Source organism: Sesamum indicum, linkage group LG1 (genome assembly GCF_026168435.1).
Source record: "Sesamum indicum cultivar Baizhima isolate 11 linkage group LG1, ASM2616843v1, whole genome shotgun sequence".
Taxonomy (NCBI): Eukaryota; Viridiplantae; Streptophyta; class Magnoliopsida; order Lamiales; family Pedaliaceae; genus Sesamum; species Sesamum indicum.
Genome location: NC_142657.1, coordinates 4,642,921 through 4,663,502, shown reverse-complemented (window position 1 = coordinate 4,663,502; position 20,582 = coordinate 4,642,921). Strand labels below are relative to the sequence as shown.

Here is a 20,582-nt window from a genome sequence, read left to right as displayed (position 1 = left end):
TGACTCCTTATACATGCCTTGAGGAACATGGTGCCCATTCTGTAATGCAGGTATTCTCCTTATCCTCCACCATCACGAGATCGAATGCCCTCTCCTTGGGTTGGTCGTAGGATTGTAAGTTGCGATCCTCTAGGACACTTCTCCTATCTCTGCAGGAATGATAGCTTTACAATCATAAACCAAACAAATAGGAGTTTCACCTGTTGATGATCGTGGGGTCGTTCGATACGCCCACAATACTCCTTGTATCTCGTTAAACCACAAGGCCTTGGAACTTCGAATGCTGGAGGATCGTTCTATTTGTGACCTTAGTCTGACCATTTACTTGTGAGTGATCCACTGCTGTAAAATTTTGCTGAATTTTCAACTCCTTGCACCATGCCGTGATCCTTTTCCCCTGAAATTGCGTACCATTATCCGATACTATGATCCTAGGAATTACAAACCTGCATATGATGTTATTCCAAATATAGTTGATCAGCTCTCCTTCTGCTATTTTTGCAACCGCTTCTGCCTTTACCCATTTAGAAAAATACTCGACTGCCACAATAATAAATTTTTTTTGAGCTCGTGCTGGGGGAAAAGGTCCTAAAATGTCTATCCCTCATTTATCAAAAGGGCAAGAGACCTTGACTTGCTTCATCGGGGTCGTAGGAACGTGTATTTGTGATGCATAGCTCTGATAACTTTCGCATCTTTGCACAAACTCCTTAGTATCCTTTACCATGGTAGGCTAAAAGTAACCCTGCCTGGTAATCTTTTGAGCTAAAGATCTTCCCCCTGAATGATTTCCACAACTGCCTTAATGGATCTCCCTCATAACATACTTAGCTCTTTCATGATCTAAACATTTCAATAAAGGTTCGTCTATAGTTCGCTTGTATAATTGCGTGCCTATCAGTGTAAAACGTGCTGGTTTAAATTTAAGTCTCCTAGCTTGCAATGGGTCGCTAAGTTGAAATCCTTCCTTGAAGTAGCCCACAATTTCATCTTTCCACGAACATGGCTCTTCTATCGTGCTTAAGTCTATTTCTTCCACAATCTGATGTTTGATCATCACAGTAATTTTATGATCTTTTATTCCAGACAGAATGGCTCCAAATTTCGGTAATGAATCCGCTCGATCATTCTCGCACCTAGGCACTTGGTGGATCGAACATCTTTCAAACTGCGCCATCAAGGTCTTAGCTTTCTTATGATACAACACCATGGTTTTCTCCTTGGTTTCATAAGTTCCTTCAATCTGCATTGCCATAAGCTAGGAATCTGTGTATACCCCTAAATCCTTTGCCCTTGCTTTGCATGCCAGTTCTAATCCAAAGATCAATGCCTCATAATCGGCGTCATTATTAGTTGTTCAAAACGAGAGTCTTGTTGCAACCTCAATTTATATCCCTCCTAGTCCTTGGATCAAAATTCCAGCTTCTCCATTGCTGGAATTCGAGGATCCATCCATATGCAGCATCCATTTTTCTGGTTCCTGTCTCATTTCGCCTACGAGCTCTATCATAAAGTCAGCCAAAACTTGTGCTTTTTCTGTCGTTCTAGGATGATACTCGATGTCGTACTGTCCTAACTCGACAACCCACTTTCCTAACCTTCCCGACGCTTCTGGTCGAGCGAATGTACTCCTTAGAGTGTGGTTCGTCACACCACTATCTTATGAGCCTGAAAGTAAGGTCGCAGTTTTTAAGCAATGACAACTAATGCAAAAGCCAGCTGTTTGGTCTCGGTGTACCTCTTCTCAGCCCCTTGTAACATTTTGCTCACATAATACACCGGGTTCTGCACACCTTCACTCTCCCTTAGCAAGACTGAACTCACAGCATTATTGGAAACGGCTAAATACTCGAATAACGTCTCATCTTCCTTCGGGTTTGCTATTAAATGCAGTGATCGCAAGTAAGTTTTCAATTCCTGGAAGGCCTGTTCACATTCTTCCGTCCATTTAAACTCATTTGCGTTCGTAGATTCCGATCTGCTAATTTAGAAATAAAACGGTTGAGAGATGCGACCTTACCCAGTTTTTTGAGCTCCTTGATTGTTGTCGGCGATTTCAACTTCATAATAGCCTCTATCTATTCTAGGTTTGCTTCTCTGCCTTGTTCGCTAACCATGTATCCCTGGAATTTTCCACCCCCCCCCCAAAAGTGCACTTTTCCGGATTCAGCTTCATCCTGTAAGTCTCATTATCGTGAAAGCTTGTTCTAAATGCACCAAGTGATCGCTCGACCTCAAACTCTTTACGAGCATATAATCCAAATATACTTCCATAGACTTCCCAATCTGCTACTTGAACATCCTATTCACCAATCTTTGATACGTGGCCCTTGCATTTTACCAAAGGGCATTACATTTAGCGATAAATTCCTCCTTCGGTTATGAATGAAGTTTTGTCTCTATCCTCCTCCGCTATAAAGATTTGATGATGTCCTTGGTAAGCATCCATCATTGATGTCCTTGGCGTTCGCACAAGTTCCAACTTAGCGTTATCTAGCCCCATTTTAACTAGCATGTCTTTGAAAATAATATCTGCTGAGCTCCTATTATCAACAAGCACTTTATGGATCGTGAAGTTTGTTGTGTCCATTTTAATTACCATGGTGTCATTTTTCGATCCGACCCTCGTATCAGCATCTCTATTTGCAAACACTATCTCCTCTTCGGGTTGTACACTCATCACAAAGTGGCCCCTTTGATCTGTCCTCTCCTTTTGATATCTGTTTCTAGTTCTTCTTGAGTCTCCACTTTCCAGGCCACCCACTATAGTGTAAATTACAACTTTCACAGGAGCATTATCCTTGCATTTGGCACCTTTCTTTCATTTCTTTCTCGACTCGGTCCTCTTTCCCTACTCCTTGACCTGCTCTTATGAGCTCCCCTATCCACGTCACGACCTCGTAGAATTTGATCTTTGAAATATGCTTGACGCACAAATCTTTCAATTTCATCTTTCAATTGGAAACAATCTTCTGTGTCAGACCACGTTCTCGATGGAACCAACAATATTTATTAGAGTACTTTTTGCAGGAGTGAATTTGGTATGTCGAGGCCATTTCAAAACATCATTTTTCTACCATTAATAATGCATTAGCCCTGGTCATATTAGGCGGAGTGTATTTGTGATATTTCGGTTGATGAAGTGGCTCTCTTGCTTTGTCAAATTTCTGCTTCCTTTCCCCATCACCTCGTATGCAATCTCGATCTCTGTTTCTATCCAAATTACCTCGCCACTCTCCATCTTTCATCACGTTCATTTCCTCTTCATCAATATAGTTTTGTGCCAAATCCATCAATTGTTCCACATCTATAGGTGGATCCCTTTCCAATGCCGAAGCAAAGGGTCCCTTTTTCAAATTGTGAATCAGAATACTAACCATCATATATATTCTTAAATCCTGCAACACCAAAGTCTCATTATAGAATCTCCCCATAAAAGTTTTCAGCGTCTCATTGTCCTTCTGTCTAATAGTAAATAGGTATGTGGCATATCTCTTCTGTTTTCTCTTACTTGCGAATGGAAAGTAAATTTTTGCACCAGTTCATGAGACTCTATACTGCTGGGTGGTAAACTAGTAAACCACTCCTAGGTATTTCCTGTGAGAGTAGTGACGAACAACTTCGCATTGATAGGACCAGATTGTCCATACAGATTCATCACTAAGTCAAAAGCAGCAACGTGCTCTTCCGGATCTTTAGTCCCATCATACTTTGGGAGGTCAGGCATCCTAAAATTCGTATTCACCACCTCCATAATATTTTGTTACAAAAGGGAGAATTCTTATTATGAGACACTAATTCTCCCCGTCTCTTCAACTCATCAATTTGCTCTCCTAACATCTCGATATGTTTCCCAACAGTATCCACTTCAGCTCACGAGATGACAGGTTCTCGTCGCTGACTTCGATCTCGGTTGCTCGATCCCACTTTCGATGATGCCGCCTCACACCCTTTTCCTAGTCTCCTCTTACTTATTCCCTCCGATATTCTCTCAACCCTATTTTCTTTCAACACCCTCCTTTTCGCGGTTTCTTTTTCAATGGGCGTAGTGGTTCTACGTTCATAGGCTATGATAGCATCTTTTCCCGCATCTTCCATCATTTGTTGCAATTCCATTCTTGTTAACTGAATCAGTCTTTCACCTGTTCCTGTTGCACACTCAATTTCTGGCACATTTTCCCTCGAATTTACTTCCATGTTATATATTATGTGATTTGCTATGTCCCCAGATTCCCACAGCCAGCGCCAACTGATCCGGCTTGAAAGATTCCCACAGCCAGCGCCAACTGATCCGGCTTGAATCTATGCGACCTTGATCAACGATCGTCATCTATCCACGTCACCTCCCTAGATCTATGAATGGGACTGAGGATTTAAACAAGCAAGTCAAGCTAGTCGGGTTCGTCCCCTCCGACGACCCTCCGATGCTCAAGTTTGATAATGGTCGAAAGAAAATTGTGCGATCTCAAATTAATGACTTAAGGCGACAAACACCAACTACCTCAGTTTAATCTAACTTGGGGTATTTATAGGACCCAATTGAGTCATGTAGCCTGACACGTGCCCAATCACTCCACCTATCAAGGTCGAGTTACGGGTCGGGCTCAGGTAACCCGACCCATGACCTTACTCGCGGATCCTGGAGGAAATGTCCTTCTGCCCTTAATGAACGGTTTTTTTGTCTTTTGGCAATAAAATCCTCATCACACTTCCTCGTCATCTTCTCCTTAATCCTCACCTCCATTATATTGCTACGTTATTTTCAGCCCCTTTCGACCTACCTCTCTTTTCCATATCGGGTTGTTGTACCAAATCCTACATGAAAAATCCCATCCAAGTTCGGGTAGAGAACCTTGTGATTACTCTTGCGGAAAGTGGGTATGGATTGAAACCCTACCCGGCAGAGATACACTGAGAAGTGCCCATTTCTAGATCCTAGATTCTGGTGCCATGAGAGTGCAGACATGATCTAGGCTACCAAAAATGGAGATGGCAGCCCCAAACTTAAAATCTTCCAAGGTATTTGTAGATATATGAACCCATAATCTATGTATACATGTTCATATAAAGAAATGAGGTTTTATAATCCATTGAATCAAATGGGCAAGACATGGAAATGGGCACGTATAATCCGTTTAGCGTGAGGGTTGGTTACGGGTTGTGAAGATCTTCTATTTATTTTAATAGTTCATTAGCGAACAATTTAAAAAGAATGACTAATAACACGGTCAAAGCAATAAAGCTTGCTGACAAGGTGGTGTTGAACTTGGTCCGGGTTAAGATCTTGCATGTATTATTTTTACATGTTACATATTATTGTATAATTAGTTGCGATTTTACTCATTTTTTCTGAAGTATTTCTCTTTTTCCTACAAGCTTTGCATGTGCTAGCTAGGGTTTTCAGTTGAATTTCTTTATTTTTTCTCAGTACTTCAGATTATTGATGATGATCAGTAGCTAGCATTTCTTGGTATTGGGTCCAACCGCATCGCATTCGTCAATTCATTGGCTTTAATATTACGCTTCTTTAATTACATACATTAATTGCCATTCAATTAAGAATGTCAACTTAATTGATGTTTGTGGTGTATTCTTATGGAGAAAATAAATTTTCGAAAAAGTTGAAACTTGAAAGTTAAGTTGATGATAGCAGTTTGGCTCAATATTTACCTCACAATTCTGCAGATTTGATGCCAACGACTTTCTTGAACATAGCCAAAACGGGCGTATAGTTTTTGCAGGTGACTCCATCTGTAGAAAGCAATGGGAGTCTCTATTGCATGTTGGCGCGAGGCATTTCTAATCAGTTCACAATATATGAAGAACATGGGAACCCAATACCGAAACATAAAGGCTTCCTGCCAATCAAATTTCATGAATACAACCTCACGTGCAATATTACAAAGTGCCTTGCCTTGTAATCATTGATCGTCAACCACAAAATGTGCCCAAAGAATTCCGGGGAGTGATTAGGTCGATAAATTGCATCAATTTTTTGATATGTGAATTGGAGGAGATGTTCTTGTATTCAGCATTGGTCATTGGTGGTGTTACATATTTGTGGCCCAAATGACCTTATTTAAATGGCACACTTGGAAGCCCACAAAACCGACCCAGCTGGCAACTCACAACCTGACCCTTCTTCCTACCCACTTATTTTTAACCCTAAACCTATCTGTAATCTCGCATTCTCACTTTCACTCATTTGTGTCGTCTTCTCTCTTCTCTAATTTTTCATGAGATTCTTTTCTTCATTTGTCACCGGTAAAAATGGTGGCCTTCCTTTGCCAATGCAATGGCGTAATTTCACCTTGGCTTTCCTTCTCTGTTACTTTTCTCGACCCTATTTATAAGGGTTCTTCTCCCCTTTGATACATACGGTTAAAAAGTGAGAAAACTTTCTTGAGCCTTCTTCTTCGTGAAATACTTGAGTTGTGTCTTTGAGACCGAGTGAATATTGATCTGAGTGATTGGAGTTGTGGTCAGATTTCTGGCTTTGTGGTGTTACCGTGGGTCGGTGTTTGGGTACGGTACTTATTTGTGACCGTGTTCCCTCTTCTTCGGTTCTAGCTTAATCTGAGCCTATGTTCACTGCAGTTTTGTTATTTCACCTATTCTTTCATTTGATTATTATTTCTGTAACCATTTATTATTTTTGTAATTATTTGGCCAGTAATATTATTAAGGAGTTTCGTACTTCAAATCATTATAATAGTTGGTTAGGTATCTTGGTGATATCTACTCTACAGGTGGAATCAAGACAAAACACTAAAATCGTATGAACTTTCACTCATTTCTCAATACATTATTCAACTCTATATTTGCTCATATTTGACATACACATGTATCCAGTTTTCCTCAATCATACATTCTTTGTAGTTTAAAGTTAATATATCACTTACTAGTGCCTAATTATTTATTAGGGGTCACTACTTTTAGAAAATAGAGTATGTTAACATGATGATGAATGTATTAGAAGCTTTTCGCGGATCTTTGAACACGTTGAAACTGTTGGTGAAAAAGAATTTGGAGCCTAGGAGGAGTCATGTATTCTTTCGCAGCTATCCACCCATACAATACAATGTTAGAATAGGTGATCTGAAAGTCAATTGGATTGGTATACTTGTAATCTATTTTGGCAACAACTCGATTTCATGTAATATTATTCAGTAAATAAAATGAGTATTCGCTATTGGAATTTTATTTTTTGTGCTCATTGTATTTCTGTTTGCATTTCTTTCAAACATTACAACAAAACCCAAAACCACCTTGACAACCGTTCAATAGTTGGACTGTGCATTAGATGGCAGTCATGAAACTAACTGTTTATGGTTAGGTCTGAAATATTCCAAGTTGAGGATCGGGGATCGAAGTTTCCTATGGAGACTTGAATTAAGAGTCGCATTCATTTGATGAGTGTTGTGTTTTATCAGAGACAAACATGGGATGTCTATGCGATCTTAATGGGTCGATTGACTAGGTGTCGAATCGACTAAATTAACTCATGGGGATCATCATATGGAAGCCTTGGAGGCTTGATCGGTATGACTTGAGTCCTCAACTCCGATAATACGGGAGTAGTCCTTAGCTTTGAGGAATAACGACAGTCACGTGCATACGATGACTGTACCATGGATTTGTGCAAAAGGTGATCCTGTCCCATACATGGTCATCATAAGCTTTGTCCAGTGCAGTCAAAGCATGTAGCAAGGACGGTGAGTTGCAAGAAGAGGATCCATCCTTTGTCATAACATGACAGAGGTATCTTCTATGCACTTGGACATGCGTCTACACTTTATAAAGCTATGGCTACAATCATTGGTCAAATAGGCAGAAGAGGTTCTTATGTTGAGCAATTTGGCGTAATGTGATCTTAAGTATTAAGCATAAATGCTTAGTTCAGAATGGGAACCGATGCCCAATACTAAGGCCAGGAGACGGTAGATAGAAGGACCGTACTCGTCTATACTCGGGAGCCTAAAAGTTCTCATGGATTTTCGGATAGTCTCTAATGCCATGGACCGTTGCTAGACGACCACCCATGGTGACAGACTTTCTTGATCAAGGATTGATCAAGAATTATTAATTAAATTGAATTTAATTAATAATAGTGTTGGACACTAGCCCAAGTCTAGCTGAAAGGTAAACCTAAAGAGTAACACATAAATCACCGAGAAGGGATGAGGAATTAATTGAAAATTAATTTCGCAAGTAACTGGATAACTTATATATGAGAGGGATTCAATTGATGGACAAGCCCAAGGATAAATTGATCGGATTAATATATATTGGGATTGCCCTTATTATTTAATAGGTTGGACTTATTATTTAATAAAGGCTTATTGGGCTCATATATTTAATTAGATTAAATATATGATGGACTTAATTAAGTGGGCTATAATTAAATTAGATTTAATTAATTGGGCCTGGTATTTTAATTAATTAAAATCGGCCCAAACTCATAATTAAGTTGGTGGAAATAATTGGAAAGGAAAATTATTGACTAACAAATTCGCTTTTGGAAAGTGTCATGTTAGTAATCCTTATTTAGAATAAAGGATTTTATTACCTTGTGGATGGTTAAATGAACTTAAACATATTTTAATGCATCGATACAAGGTATATATATGTATTTTAGTTATTTGGAATAACTAATGAATACATAAGAAAGCAAGAAAATAATTTCCTACTGCCCTAATTTCCACTCGGCCGACCCCCCTCTTGAATGAAGACTTGGTGTGTTTTTATCCTCAATTCTTTTCTAGAAAATTGAGCTGAGGAATCCCAAGTTCCAGTGTGGTGTGAACGCAACTTTAGGGGCTTCTACATTGAAGTCTTGCATGAACAGATCAAACGAAGGGGTTTATATACCTCTCATTTTTCATTCAATCATTAGCCCCGTTAATTTTATTGTCGTTTATTTTATTAATGAAATCGAACGTTCGGCAACTCCAAGGGTACACCCCTTGGAATTATGGTTTCATTGCATTTTCGTTTTATTTACACAATTTATTTAAACCGCTTTCACTTGCATGCTTTCGGACCGATCCGCTTGCACTTTCCTGTGCCCTTTCAAGTGGTATCAAAGTCCGGTTCAATGGATCTAAATCGCCTATTTCTAGTGCTCTTTGAATCCATCAATCTTTCTCTTCCTCTACTAGAAGAGATTGACCTATAAGGACTATAAGTTCCATTGTTGATTGTCATTCTATCTTTCTTTGAGTGTGCATAATCCCATTATGAGATAGAATTTACGTTTTACCTAGCAGATATGAATTTCATTCAATGTCAAATAAATAGCTTTTATTGATCAAAACTATGTAATCAAAATTTTCCAACAATAATGAAAACAATGTTTTGATCATGATAGGTTACGTAACACTTTCCTAACATGATTACAACTAAGCTTAACTAAGTCCCCAGTTTTTTGTAGCAACAGTCCTGCAACCGCTAACCCTTATAACCTTCATGTTTTGGCTTTTCTACTCCTCATCACCACCTGCAAACTATTTGCAGATTATGATTTATTGGTATCCAATTCCGAGAGTATAATGGTGATTGTGTTGTACTCAATTAAAGATTTTACCTTCATGTGAGAGGAGCTTACAACACTCCCTCTTCCAATGCCCTTCTCTCAATAATAAATACAAACATCATTCGGAATCCTTGACTAACCAACCTTCTTCCTCTTTCCTATACCCTTTCCTAGCGGTGTAATAGGATCACTCGAAGTGTTAGCAGCAATAGAAGATGTCTCATCCTTCTTCCTCTTCTCGCATCTAGCAACTTTGCCCCTCCCTTTGGAGGTTGAAGCCTCTCCCACTAGCACAATGGAGCAAATTGTTTAATCGTTGCTTCGTACTAGAACAACATATTAATCAACTTATGAAGGTTTATCAAGCCCATTCATATTATAGATGATAATAAATTTATCAGAGGAGGGAGGTAGTGATTGTAGAATCACGTCGACGTACATTTCTTCCTACTCGAAATCAACTTAGAGGTCCTTGTGCTTTGCCCCTAGTGATAGCATAATCACTCCATGCTCTCATATGGATGACCCTTCAATCATTCTAGCACCGAAGAATGCCTTCGTTATGGCATATCTAATTTGCCAATCCTTTACCGTATAAAGTTCTTTCATTCAGTGCATTATCGACCAAATGTCTTCGTACCTCACATACTATTTTTGGATCTTGTTACTCATCGATCCTAGTATGATATTGCGTATTTTTTTATTTTCCTCATGCCACTGAGTAAACGTTTCGAACGTCAAACGTTCTCCTGGCACCAACCTTTTTGGCAAAGTCTAAGGTAGAGACTTATCCAAAACATAAGTCTGGTTCTCGAAATCGAGGACTATCCTCAGATTTCTCAGCCAATTCAAATAGTTTGTTCCATCAAATTCATTAGCCTCAAGTATGGTGTTAAGTGGATTCTTAGACATTTATAATAAACACAAAAAAAATACTAGTAGATTATCACAATGTTATGTTTAAGTTAACAACTTGGACTTCAGTCATTAACCCATCCACTATTTCTACGAAAGCCCATCACTCTCAAATGGGGTTCCGAAAAACCTGTTCCTAGTGGGCTTGAGGTCTACAAGCGAAATTCTCCATGCCCGCTATTACGATTCACATGGAAATAGCTTTGTGGGAGGTATTCAATACCATTCTCGACCTACAAGCTCCAAGATATTTTATCTCACCTTTTCACATGATTTTGAGGACTCCTAGCGAATCGCATTACTTGGTGTTAGATCCAACCATCAACCGAATCATAAAGAAACCTATCGCCCCCCACGACTTATGAGACAGGGAAATAGAAGCATAGTCTCTTTGTTCATAATATTAGTGTAACTTCATTTCAGTCCACACATGCCATGACTTATGAGACCATGCATGGGTGAAATCAGCTTCCTCACTACATTACTGTGACTTGAAGGCATGGAAATTACACTACATGGCTTTACACCTAAACCATACACCAAATCATAGTGAAAATTATTGCCCCTACGACTCGTGAGATAGGGAAATAGGTGAGTATTCACTTCGTTCACAATAATAGTACAAGTTCATTTCAGTCCATACATGCCACGACTCGTGAGACCACGTGTGGGTGAAATCAGCTTCCTCGCCACATTACTGTGAATGGGAGGCATGGAATAGCAAACCTTTCTTTATTTTTATTTTTTAAGGTCTAATATTTAAACTTGGTCCAACCAAGTAAGAGTTATTTATTATTTGACCAAGACCTCATCACAATAAATATTTGGCATGATAAATACATCCAATATATTAAACACATTAAATAAAATCGCATGCAAAATAAATGCCTAGCATACTCCTGTTTTGGATGATCACAAGCGCACATACCTATGCTACCCACTGAGTTTGCAGTAGATCTATGGTCAGTCTAAGAGTAGGCCTATACTATCACAAGATATCTAACCCATTAACATATTATTAGCCTTGTAATCTCTCTTTATTTCTTCATCTCTCTCGTGGGCTCCATCCTTCGGGCCTTTTCTCCACGGATCTCCCTGGTCCAACCCATGGCCTCTTCCATAGGCCTCTATTGTCTGGGCTTGCTCTTCACAATTATTACAAAAAATAAAAATAAAACTTCTCTCTCACCTAATACACTCATTACAGCCGAAAAGAAACTCCAATTAGAAGTTGAGGAAGTACATTAACAGGAATAAAGCAAGCCTTTACCAAATAGGCTAAAAACGAAGAGATACAAAAAATAAGAGGCATGTAGCCCCAACCCAGCAGAAAATAAAAACATCCACAAGGTCCAATAGGCTTCATGATTATCCATGTTAATCTAATTAACAAAATTGAACATTTATTTTCAAATAAACATGCACCAAATATGTAAACGCAAACCAAGCATTATAATAATGATATCTAATATCATAAGATAATTACATATCCAATCCCACAAATTTACATCTAAAATAATACAACTTAATTATGGATATAAGTGCAACCTATGTAAAAATTAATTCTTGTTTGGAAACCCATCCAAATTAATTTTAGTAATTTAATTATGGAAAGTACCAAATATCAACCAAAAATTAAATTCACCAAAATTAACAGTCCTAGCTTGTGGCCTCGCTCCACGCGTGCTAATTAAGAGCGCCTGCCAGCAGGCGCACTATCGCGCGTGAAGTGTTAGAATAGGTGGCCAAAAAGCCAATTGAATTGGTCTTTATGTAATCTGTTCTGACAATTTCTTTGTGATTGTAATCTTATTTCTGAATAAATTGAGTATTTATTATTTGGCCATTGTATATGTTGTGCTTACTGATTATGTGTATATGCTTAACGCCACAACAACGCTCATAAACCAAATTGTATAACCTATGTAGTTGGGTTGCACATTAGATGGTGGCCATGTAACCAACTTCTAATGGTTAGATTTGCAACGTTCCAAGTCGAGGACCTCGAGACTGTAGAATCCTATTGAGACTTGTACTAAAATTACATTTATTGGATGAATGTTGTGTTTCATCAGCGACAGAAGTTGGACGTCTATTGAAGTTTAGTGGGTGGTTGACAAGGTTGTCAAGCTGAATGAATTGACTCGCAGGAAGTCGTCATATGGAAGCAGAGGCTTGGTCGGTATGACTAGACCTTCTAGACTCCAATAGTACAGGATTAGTCCTCGGACTTGAGGAACCATGCTAGTTCAATGCATATAATGGTTATATCTTTGATCTGGCGAAAGATGATCGTATCTCGGATATGGTCATTACAAGTCTTGTTTAGTGCAATCAGAATATGTAGTAAGGACGGTGAGTTCCAAGATAGAATCCGTGACCTATCAGTATATGACAGTTGAGTCTCCTATACGCTCTAAGATGGTTCGAGTGCTTAAAGTCTGTGGGCACAACGATTGGTTGAGTAGGGAACGGTTTCCTATCTCAACCAATAGAGCAAATGCATCTCGAGTTATCGAGTGTAGTGTTTAGTCCATGTTGGGAACTGACGCCCAATTCCATGCCTTGGACTTAGATTGGGAGATGGATGATGGAAGGACCGTACCCGTATAGTACTCGAGAGCTTAAATGTTCATGCCAACATTCACCTGGTCTCTTATGCCATGGACTGTTGCTCGACGATCACCCATTGTGACGGGAATTTTTGATTTTAATGATGAATTGAAAATAAATTAATTAAATTATATTTAAATAATTATTGTGTTAGACATAAGCCCAAAGTTTAGCTGAGGTGAATCTAAAGAGTCACAAACAAATCATTATGGAATTGGTGGAATTAATTTGGAATTAATTCGAGAAGAAATGAATTAATTTAATTGGATTAAATTGAAGGAGAATATATAATTGATTGTACATTTATTTAATAATCCATTTGATGGATGGCTCAAGAATTAATTAATTGAATTAATTAATTTTTGAGCTTAACACCTTTAATTAATTGGATCAATTAATTAGTATTTGGACTTAGATTTATTTAATTAGATTAAATGAATCTTCGGACTTAATTGGGTTAAAATTAACTTAGTTAAGTATTGTCCAATGGACTTTGGTTGGACTTGATTTAATTTAATTAAATCAAGCCCGGTGTATACATGAAATACAAGCCCATTTGAGGGAGGTTGGAACAAGTTAAGAAGAAGTTGAAACTCCTCACCATGATGAACATGATCGAGTGGTTATGAGATCATGGTTGAAGGTTATATGGATGTGGGTGTATAGGTTGCCTTGGAGGCAAACTTGGTAGTTAATTGATTTTGAATCCAATTGTATATGATATACAAAACTACACACATATCCAACAAAACAAAACACCTAAGCCATGAATTTTGTTCTGTATTCTCTCTAAAAATATTATCTTTTTATTCTATATTCAATTGAATTTAAGTTAGTACATAAAATAATCCAAAAGCATTAGTTTTTTGTTCTATCTATGTGTGTTTATATATATCTATTATGCTTTTGGCAAACACCAAATGCTCGATAATTTCAAAGGGAACACCCCTTTGAACTGATTTATTTTTTTATTATTTCACACTTCCATCGCATTCCCGAGCCATACCTTCTTTCAATGGTATCAGAGCCCAGTTCAGTATTTTGGGAAGCATGTTTTATGGCTTTGAAATATGGTTGTATGTTAAGAAAATATGTTTAGAAGCATGGATATCTATGTATTTTTGAAAATTTGATTTCTGTAAATGCATGGTTTTATTTTAGTTTATAATTCCATTTTTTAATTGCACTAATAGTATGTAATTTTTTGCATTTAATTATATATTTTTTTTTTTGTTATTTTGATATTGGATATATATTGTTGATTACATGGATTGTATTTATTTATTTAGCATGTTTATATTTGATATAAATATGTTAATTATTGTTTATTTGATAAACAATGGGGATGATCACGAAGCCCATTAGCTGAATGTATGGGTTACTTTTATGTTGAGTGAGGCATGCGTGCCTCTTTATTTTAATTGCTTCTTTTGTTTTTAGTCGTGAAATAACAAAGCCTTGCTTTCTCCCTCCTTTTGTACTCCCCCAACTTGTGGTTGGGATTTTCATTTTTAGTTGTAATAATTGTAGTTAGGAACGTGAGATTTCATTTATTTTGAAGAAGTGTAAGCTTCCAAGGAGATGAATGCCTAAGCCAGTTGGAGGAGCTCAAGATGGAAGAAGAACAAAGAGGATGACCCAATGAGTCAAGAAGCTTGATTTAGTGACATGTTAAGAGTCCCCCTCAAGGTGATCCCCTTACTCTAGCATCGTTGTCCACTGCATACGCATTTTTCAGTTCAATAAAATCTCCTTTCTGAAATCAAGTGTGCAATTTGTTGTCGTTGTTGTTATTGCTCTCATTATTGTGATTCCTGTCGGCGCGCTGCGTTAGAGCCGAGCGGGAGTGTGTTGCGATTGGCGGAAGTAGTCAGCAGACTACTAGCCATACCGTGCGTGTTGCGGAAGGCGCCTCGTGAGACCCGGCAAGTCTTTGTGAAATAACTCCAATGAGAAGAAAAAATAAGGCATTAAGAGACCCTCCTGGTCCAACCCTAGATACTCTAAGATCCTTTTTCAAGCCTACTCCCATTTCGAGTCAAGAGATAGATAAATAGACACATCCCATTACACTGATCGGGGGCGCTCGTAGTGACTGAGGGGGTCGAACACCAAGAAGTGAGTTATTTATACCAAGCATTCTTCTTACGACTAGATCCAATCTCCTGGTCCCTGCGAAAAGGAAAAAGAATTCACGCTCATATTCTCCAACAGCATGATTTCTTCATGAATGCTCAAAACAAACGTAAAATGCAAAAAAAAAATAGACAGATCTGGAATGCCAGGTTTATGTCACATCTCTCGAGAAAGGATTAAAAGGTTGGTAGACTCAAAAAGTCTAGAGATAGATGATTTGAGTCACCTACCAGCCTGCGTGTCTTGTCTGAAAGTGAAGATGACCAAGAAGCCTTTTGTAGGACGAAGTAAACTTGCCAGTGGTCTGTTAGATTTGATCCATTCAAATGTCTGTGAGGCCACTGAATACACAAGCTAGAGGTGAGTGTTCCTACTTCATAACCTTTATCGATGATCACTCACGGTATGCTTATGTTTACCTAATGAGGTACACGTCTGATGCCTTTGAAAGGTTCAAAGAGTTCAGATTTTAAGTTGAAAATCAAACTGGCCGCAAAATTAAAACCCTTTGATCGAACCGATGTGGTGAGTATTTAAGTGTGGAATACTTAGATTACTTAGAAGAGAATGGAATTCTCTCTTAGTGGACTCCTCTTGGAATGCTACAACTTAACGGTTTTTCTGAAATGAGGAACAGAACCTTGTTGGACATGGTTCGGTGCATGATGAGTTTTACAGAACCACCCTTATCTTTCTGGGGATATGCTCTTAAGGCGGTAGCCAAGTTATGGCGACTTCTAAGACTGTGGCCCAAATGCCATATATGATATGGCACAGCAAACCTGCATCCTACAAGTACTTGAGAGTGTGGGGCATCCTCGCATACAGCAAGAGACTAGTGGAAGACAAACTGGACTGGAGGTCTAGTTTATGTAGGATCGTGGTGTTAGCAACTATGACAAGAAAGCCAATTGGATTGGCTGTTTTGGGAACCATTTACCAATCTTTATGAATGTGATATTATCTTGATGAATGTAGTACGGATTCATATGTGGCACCATGTGTTTGTTCTCCTCACTATTTACGTTGAATGGTGTTTTAACATCACAACAAATGCCCACAGACCAATTGAATAACCCATGTAGTTGGGCTGCACATTGGATAGCAGCTAGGAAACTAACTTCTGAGGGTTGGTCTGAGACGTTCCAAGTCGAAGACCTCGAAATTGGGCATCGAGAATCCTATAGAGACTTGCACTAAGTATTGCATCCATTGGATGAGTGTCGTGTTTCATCATCGACAGACATGGGATGTTTATGCAATTTTAGTGGATTAGTTGACGAGATTGTTAACTGATTGAACTGACCCGCGGGAATCGTCATATGAAAGCCTTGGAAGCTTGGTCAGTATGACTTGAATTCCCAGCTCCGATAGTACAGGATTAGCCCTTGTACTTGAGGAATCATGGCAATCACATGCATATGATGGCTATATCTTCAATCTGGCAAGAAATGACTGTGTCTTTGATGTGGTCATTATAAGCTTTGTCTAGTGTAGTCAGATAATATATTGAGGACGGTGGATTTCAAGATAGAATCTGCCTCCTATCAGTATATGATGGATATATCTCCTATGGGCTTTGAAATGGTTTAGACTATTTACGTCTATAGCCATAGCGATTGGTCAACTAGAAAATGATTTCCTTTGTCGATCAATAGAGTAAACGCATCTCAAGTACTCAGCATAGTTGCCTGGTCCAGGATGAGAACCGATGGAACATGAGAACCTAAGTGTTCACGCCAATATTCACCTAGTCTCTAGTTCCATGTTTCGTTGCTAGACGGCCACCCACGGTGAGGGTCGTTTCCGATTAATGGTTAATTAAAAATAGTTAATTAAATTAGATTTAATTATTTATTTATTTTCGACACAATACCCAATTCTAGCTGAGGATGAATCTAAAGAGTCATACACAAATCACTATGGAATTGGTGGAATTAATTTAGAACTAATTTGAGGAAAAATGAATTAATTTAATTGGATTAAATTATCAACGAGAATATATATATGATTGGATCATTTACTAATAATTCATGCGATGGATGACTCAAGAATTAATTAATTGAGTTAATTAATTTTAGGCTTAACACCTTTAAATTAATTAGATTAATTTATTAGGTTTGGCTTAATTAATTGATTGGATCAATTAATTAGAGTTTGAGTTTATATTTATTTAATTGGATTAAATGAATCTTTGGACTTAGTTGGGATAAAATTAATTTTATTAATTACTGTCCGGTGGACTTTGGTTGGTCTTAATTAAATTTGATTAAATCAAGCTCGATCCATCCTTCACGTCCAAGCCCATTTGAGGGGGGTTGGAGCAAGTTAAGAAGGAGTTGAAACTCCTCGCAATGATGAAGATAATGGAGTGGTTATTTCATCATAGTTGAAGGTTATATGCATGTGTGCATATAGGTGGCCTTGGAGGCAAATTTGGTAGTTATTGAATTTTAAATTCAATTGTATGTACTACACAGAAGTACACACATATCATGCATAACGATAGAATGAGCCACGAAATTTGCTCCTTTTCTCTATAAAAAATATTCTTCTTTTTTTTCTATATTGATTTGATTCAAGTTAGAACATAAAATAATCCAAAATCACTAAATAATTGTGTTTGTTTGGAGTTGTTTTTCTTCTTCTTGTTTGTTTTATCTAGCAATAGTAAAAGAACTATATCTATTCTATAGTGTGGTGTGAACAAATAAGAGGGGTTTTAATTTGGATCCTAAAGTGAATGGAAGAGGAACGAAAAGGGAAACAACGCACGTTGTTGCTCATCTATAGAAACAAAAGGTAAAGTTATTTGTTACATTTTATGCTTTTGTTTCATCCTTTAGCCACATGTCTAGTATGCTTATATGTTTATTATTATACTTTTGACAAATACGAAACAACTAAGAATTGAAAAGGGCACACCCCTTTGAACCGTTATAAACTTTTTTTTATTTCACGCCTCCGCCGCATTCTTGAGTCATACCGATTCTTTCACTGGTATCAGAGCCCGGCTTGGTGTTGTGGCTTTAGCATTAACGTGTTATTATGTGTTGAGCATGAACAATGTGTTTAATTTGCTTCTGGAATGCATGTTTTAATTTTACTTATAAATTATGGATATTTATGCATTTTTTAAAATTGAATTTTCTGTAAATGCATGATTTTATTTTAGTTTTTTATTGCAAAAATTTAAAAAAAAATTGAAAATTGGAGCAGTATAACATTGCTGCCCTACCGGCCGGTCAATGGCTAACACAGCCTGTGCGCGCCGGCTGGCATGCGTGCCGGCAGGGCAGCACAGGGGCGGCCAGCGCGCACGCCCATGAGCGCTTGCACGCGTGGCCAGCAACAGTTAATCGTCTGTAGTTTCGAACGGTTGGGTCGTTTTATGTCGTTCCAAAAAAATTGGATTTTTTCTAATTTTTGTAATTTTTTCTGAAATTATTAATTTAAGATAAACAAAAAAATTGTGCATTGGATGTATGGTTGATATCTATTTTTTAATTGCATTATTTGTATGTTATTTCCTGTATTTAATTATATTTTTGGTATTAAATATTGGATATCTATTGTTAAATATATTGATTGTATTTAGTTGTTTAACATGTTTATATTTGACATAAATATATTAATTGTTGTTTATTGGATTAATAATGGGGATGATCACAAAGCCCATCGTTCGAGTGCATGGTTTACTTTTATGTTGGGTGAGGCCTGCGTGCCTCTTTGTTTTGATTCTTTCTTTCGTTTTACACCTTGAAATAATAATGTGTGCTTTCTCCCTCCTTTTGTACTCCCCCCAACTTTTGATTGGAATTTTCAATTTCAGTTATAATGAGTGTAGTTAGAAATGCGAGGTTTCATTTATTTTGAATAAATGTAAGCTTCCAAGGAGATGAAGGATTAGGCCCGTTGGACGGAGCTCAAGATGGAAGAAGAACAAAGAGGAAGGCCCATTAGAATGATAATGGGTTACTATTTTGTAATAGTTAGGCCACATCAGGGCTTGTTTTTGCATGTTGTGTACATTTTAATATTTGAAGTATGATGTGTTTGGAATGCATCTGTTTATACTCAATGATTAGAACTGATGCATGCAAAATCTTATGATGATGAGGTCTCGATTATAAACTTAACTCTCACTTGGATGGTCCAAGTTAAATATTAGGCCCATAATGGATTCAAATTCAAATGGTTTGATTAAATCTAATCCTTCCATCCACAACAATATGGTGTGGATGTTACTTTCATCCACTCGTGGTCTTAGGAATCGTGGCAAGTTTGGAATGGAAGAAAGCTACACTATAGTTGTGAATGAAGGGAATATACTCCTATTTTTCTGTCTCACGAGTCGTGGGGGCGGTAGTTGGGATACTTGTTTGTTTGATGGGTCAGGCTTAAAGCTAAGTAGCGTGATTCGCTTGGAGTCCTCGGGATTACTTGAAGAAGAGAGGCAAAATAACTTGGACATCTCATTGGATGAGAATGGTATAAGTTACCTCTCAAAAAGCCTTTTTCCGTGTGAATCGTAAAGCGGGACATGGAGATTGCGTTTGTGGACTCCAAGCCCGCTAGAAAATAGTTTTCCGAAAATCCCACTTGAGAATGGTGGGCATTTTAAAGAAATAACGGGACGGGTTAATGACTGAAGACCAAGTCCTAAACTTGATATATAATATTATAATAATCTACTAAATTTCTGTTTAGATTTGATATAAATGTCTAAGAATCCACTCACTGCAACTCTTGAGACTAATAAATTTAATAGAGCAAACTACAATCATTGGCTGCAAAATCTTAGGATTGTCCTAGATTTTGAGAACCAGACCTATGTTCTCGATTGGTCTCTTCCCCGGGTCTTACCGGTAGGATCCACATGCGAAGAACGTTTAACGCTCGAGAAGTGGCATGAGAACAACCGAAAGGTTCATAGTATCATACTGGCGTCAATGACCAATGACATCCAAAAATATTACCATAGGCATGATGATGTCCAATCGATAATGCTTCGCATAGGCCAGGTTTATGCGATTCTGGACCGGCATATTAGATGTGACAAAAGCATTTTTTGGTGCCAAGATGATTGAAGGGTCTTCTGTACAGGAGCATGGGGTTAAGATGTTGTCCATTGTAGAGAAGCTCAAGGACCTCAAGGTTGATCTTAAAAAAGAGACGTACAGTTGACGTGATCCTTCAGTCACTTCCTCCTTCCTTTGACCCATTTATCGTGAACTATAACATGAACGGGCTTGATAAAGATCTTCATGAGTTGATAAAGATGTTAGTCCGCTACGAGGCAATGATTGAAAAGTCTATGCTATCGGTATTGGTAGGGGAGGCTCCAACCACAAAAGCGAAAGGCAAAGGGCCCAGACGCTAG

General features: G+C 38.0%; 1 protein-coding gene and 2 pseudogenes across 1 annotated transcript; 2 read left to right on the top strand and 1 right to left on the bottom strand.

Moving 5' to 3' along the window:
- Positions 1–253: 253 nt before the first annotated feature.
- Positions 254–1,255, bottom strand: LOC148789356 (uncharacterized). Its single transcript, XM_088882553.1, has 2 exons — positions 828–1,255; positions 254–446 (listed from the first exon to the last, which is right to left on the bottom strand). The coding sequence occupies exons 1-2, from the start codon at positions 1,253–1,255 to the stop codon at positions 254–256; spliced, it is 621 nt and encodes a 206-aa protein (XP_088738679.1).
- A 3,100-nt stretch (positions 1,256–4,355) lies between these two features.
- LOC148789355 (protein trichome birefringence-like 8) lies at positions 4,356–7,173 on the top strand (annotated as a pseudogene).
- A 13,108-nt stretch (positions 7,174–20,281) lies between these two features.
- LOC148789354 (uncharacterized) lies at positions 20,282–20,582 on the top strand (annotated as a pseudogene).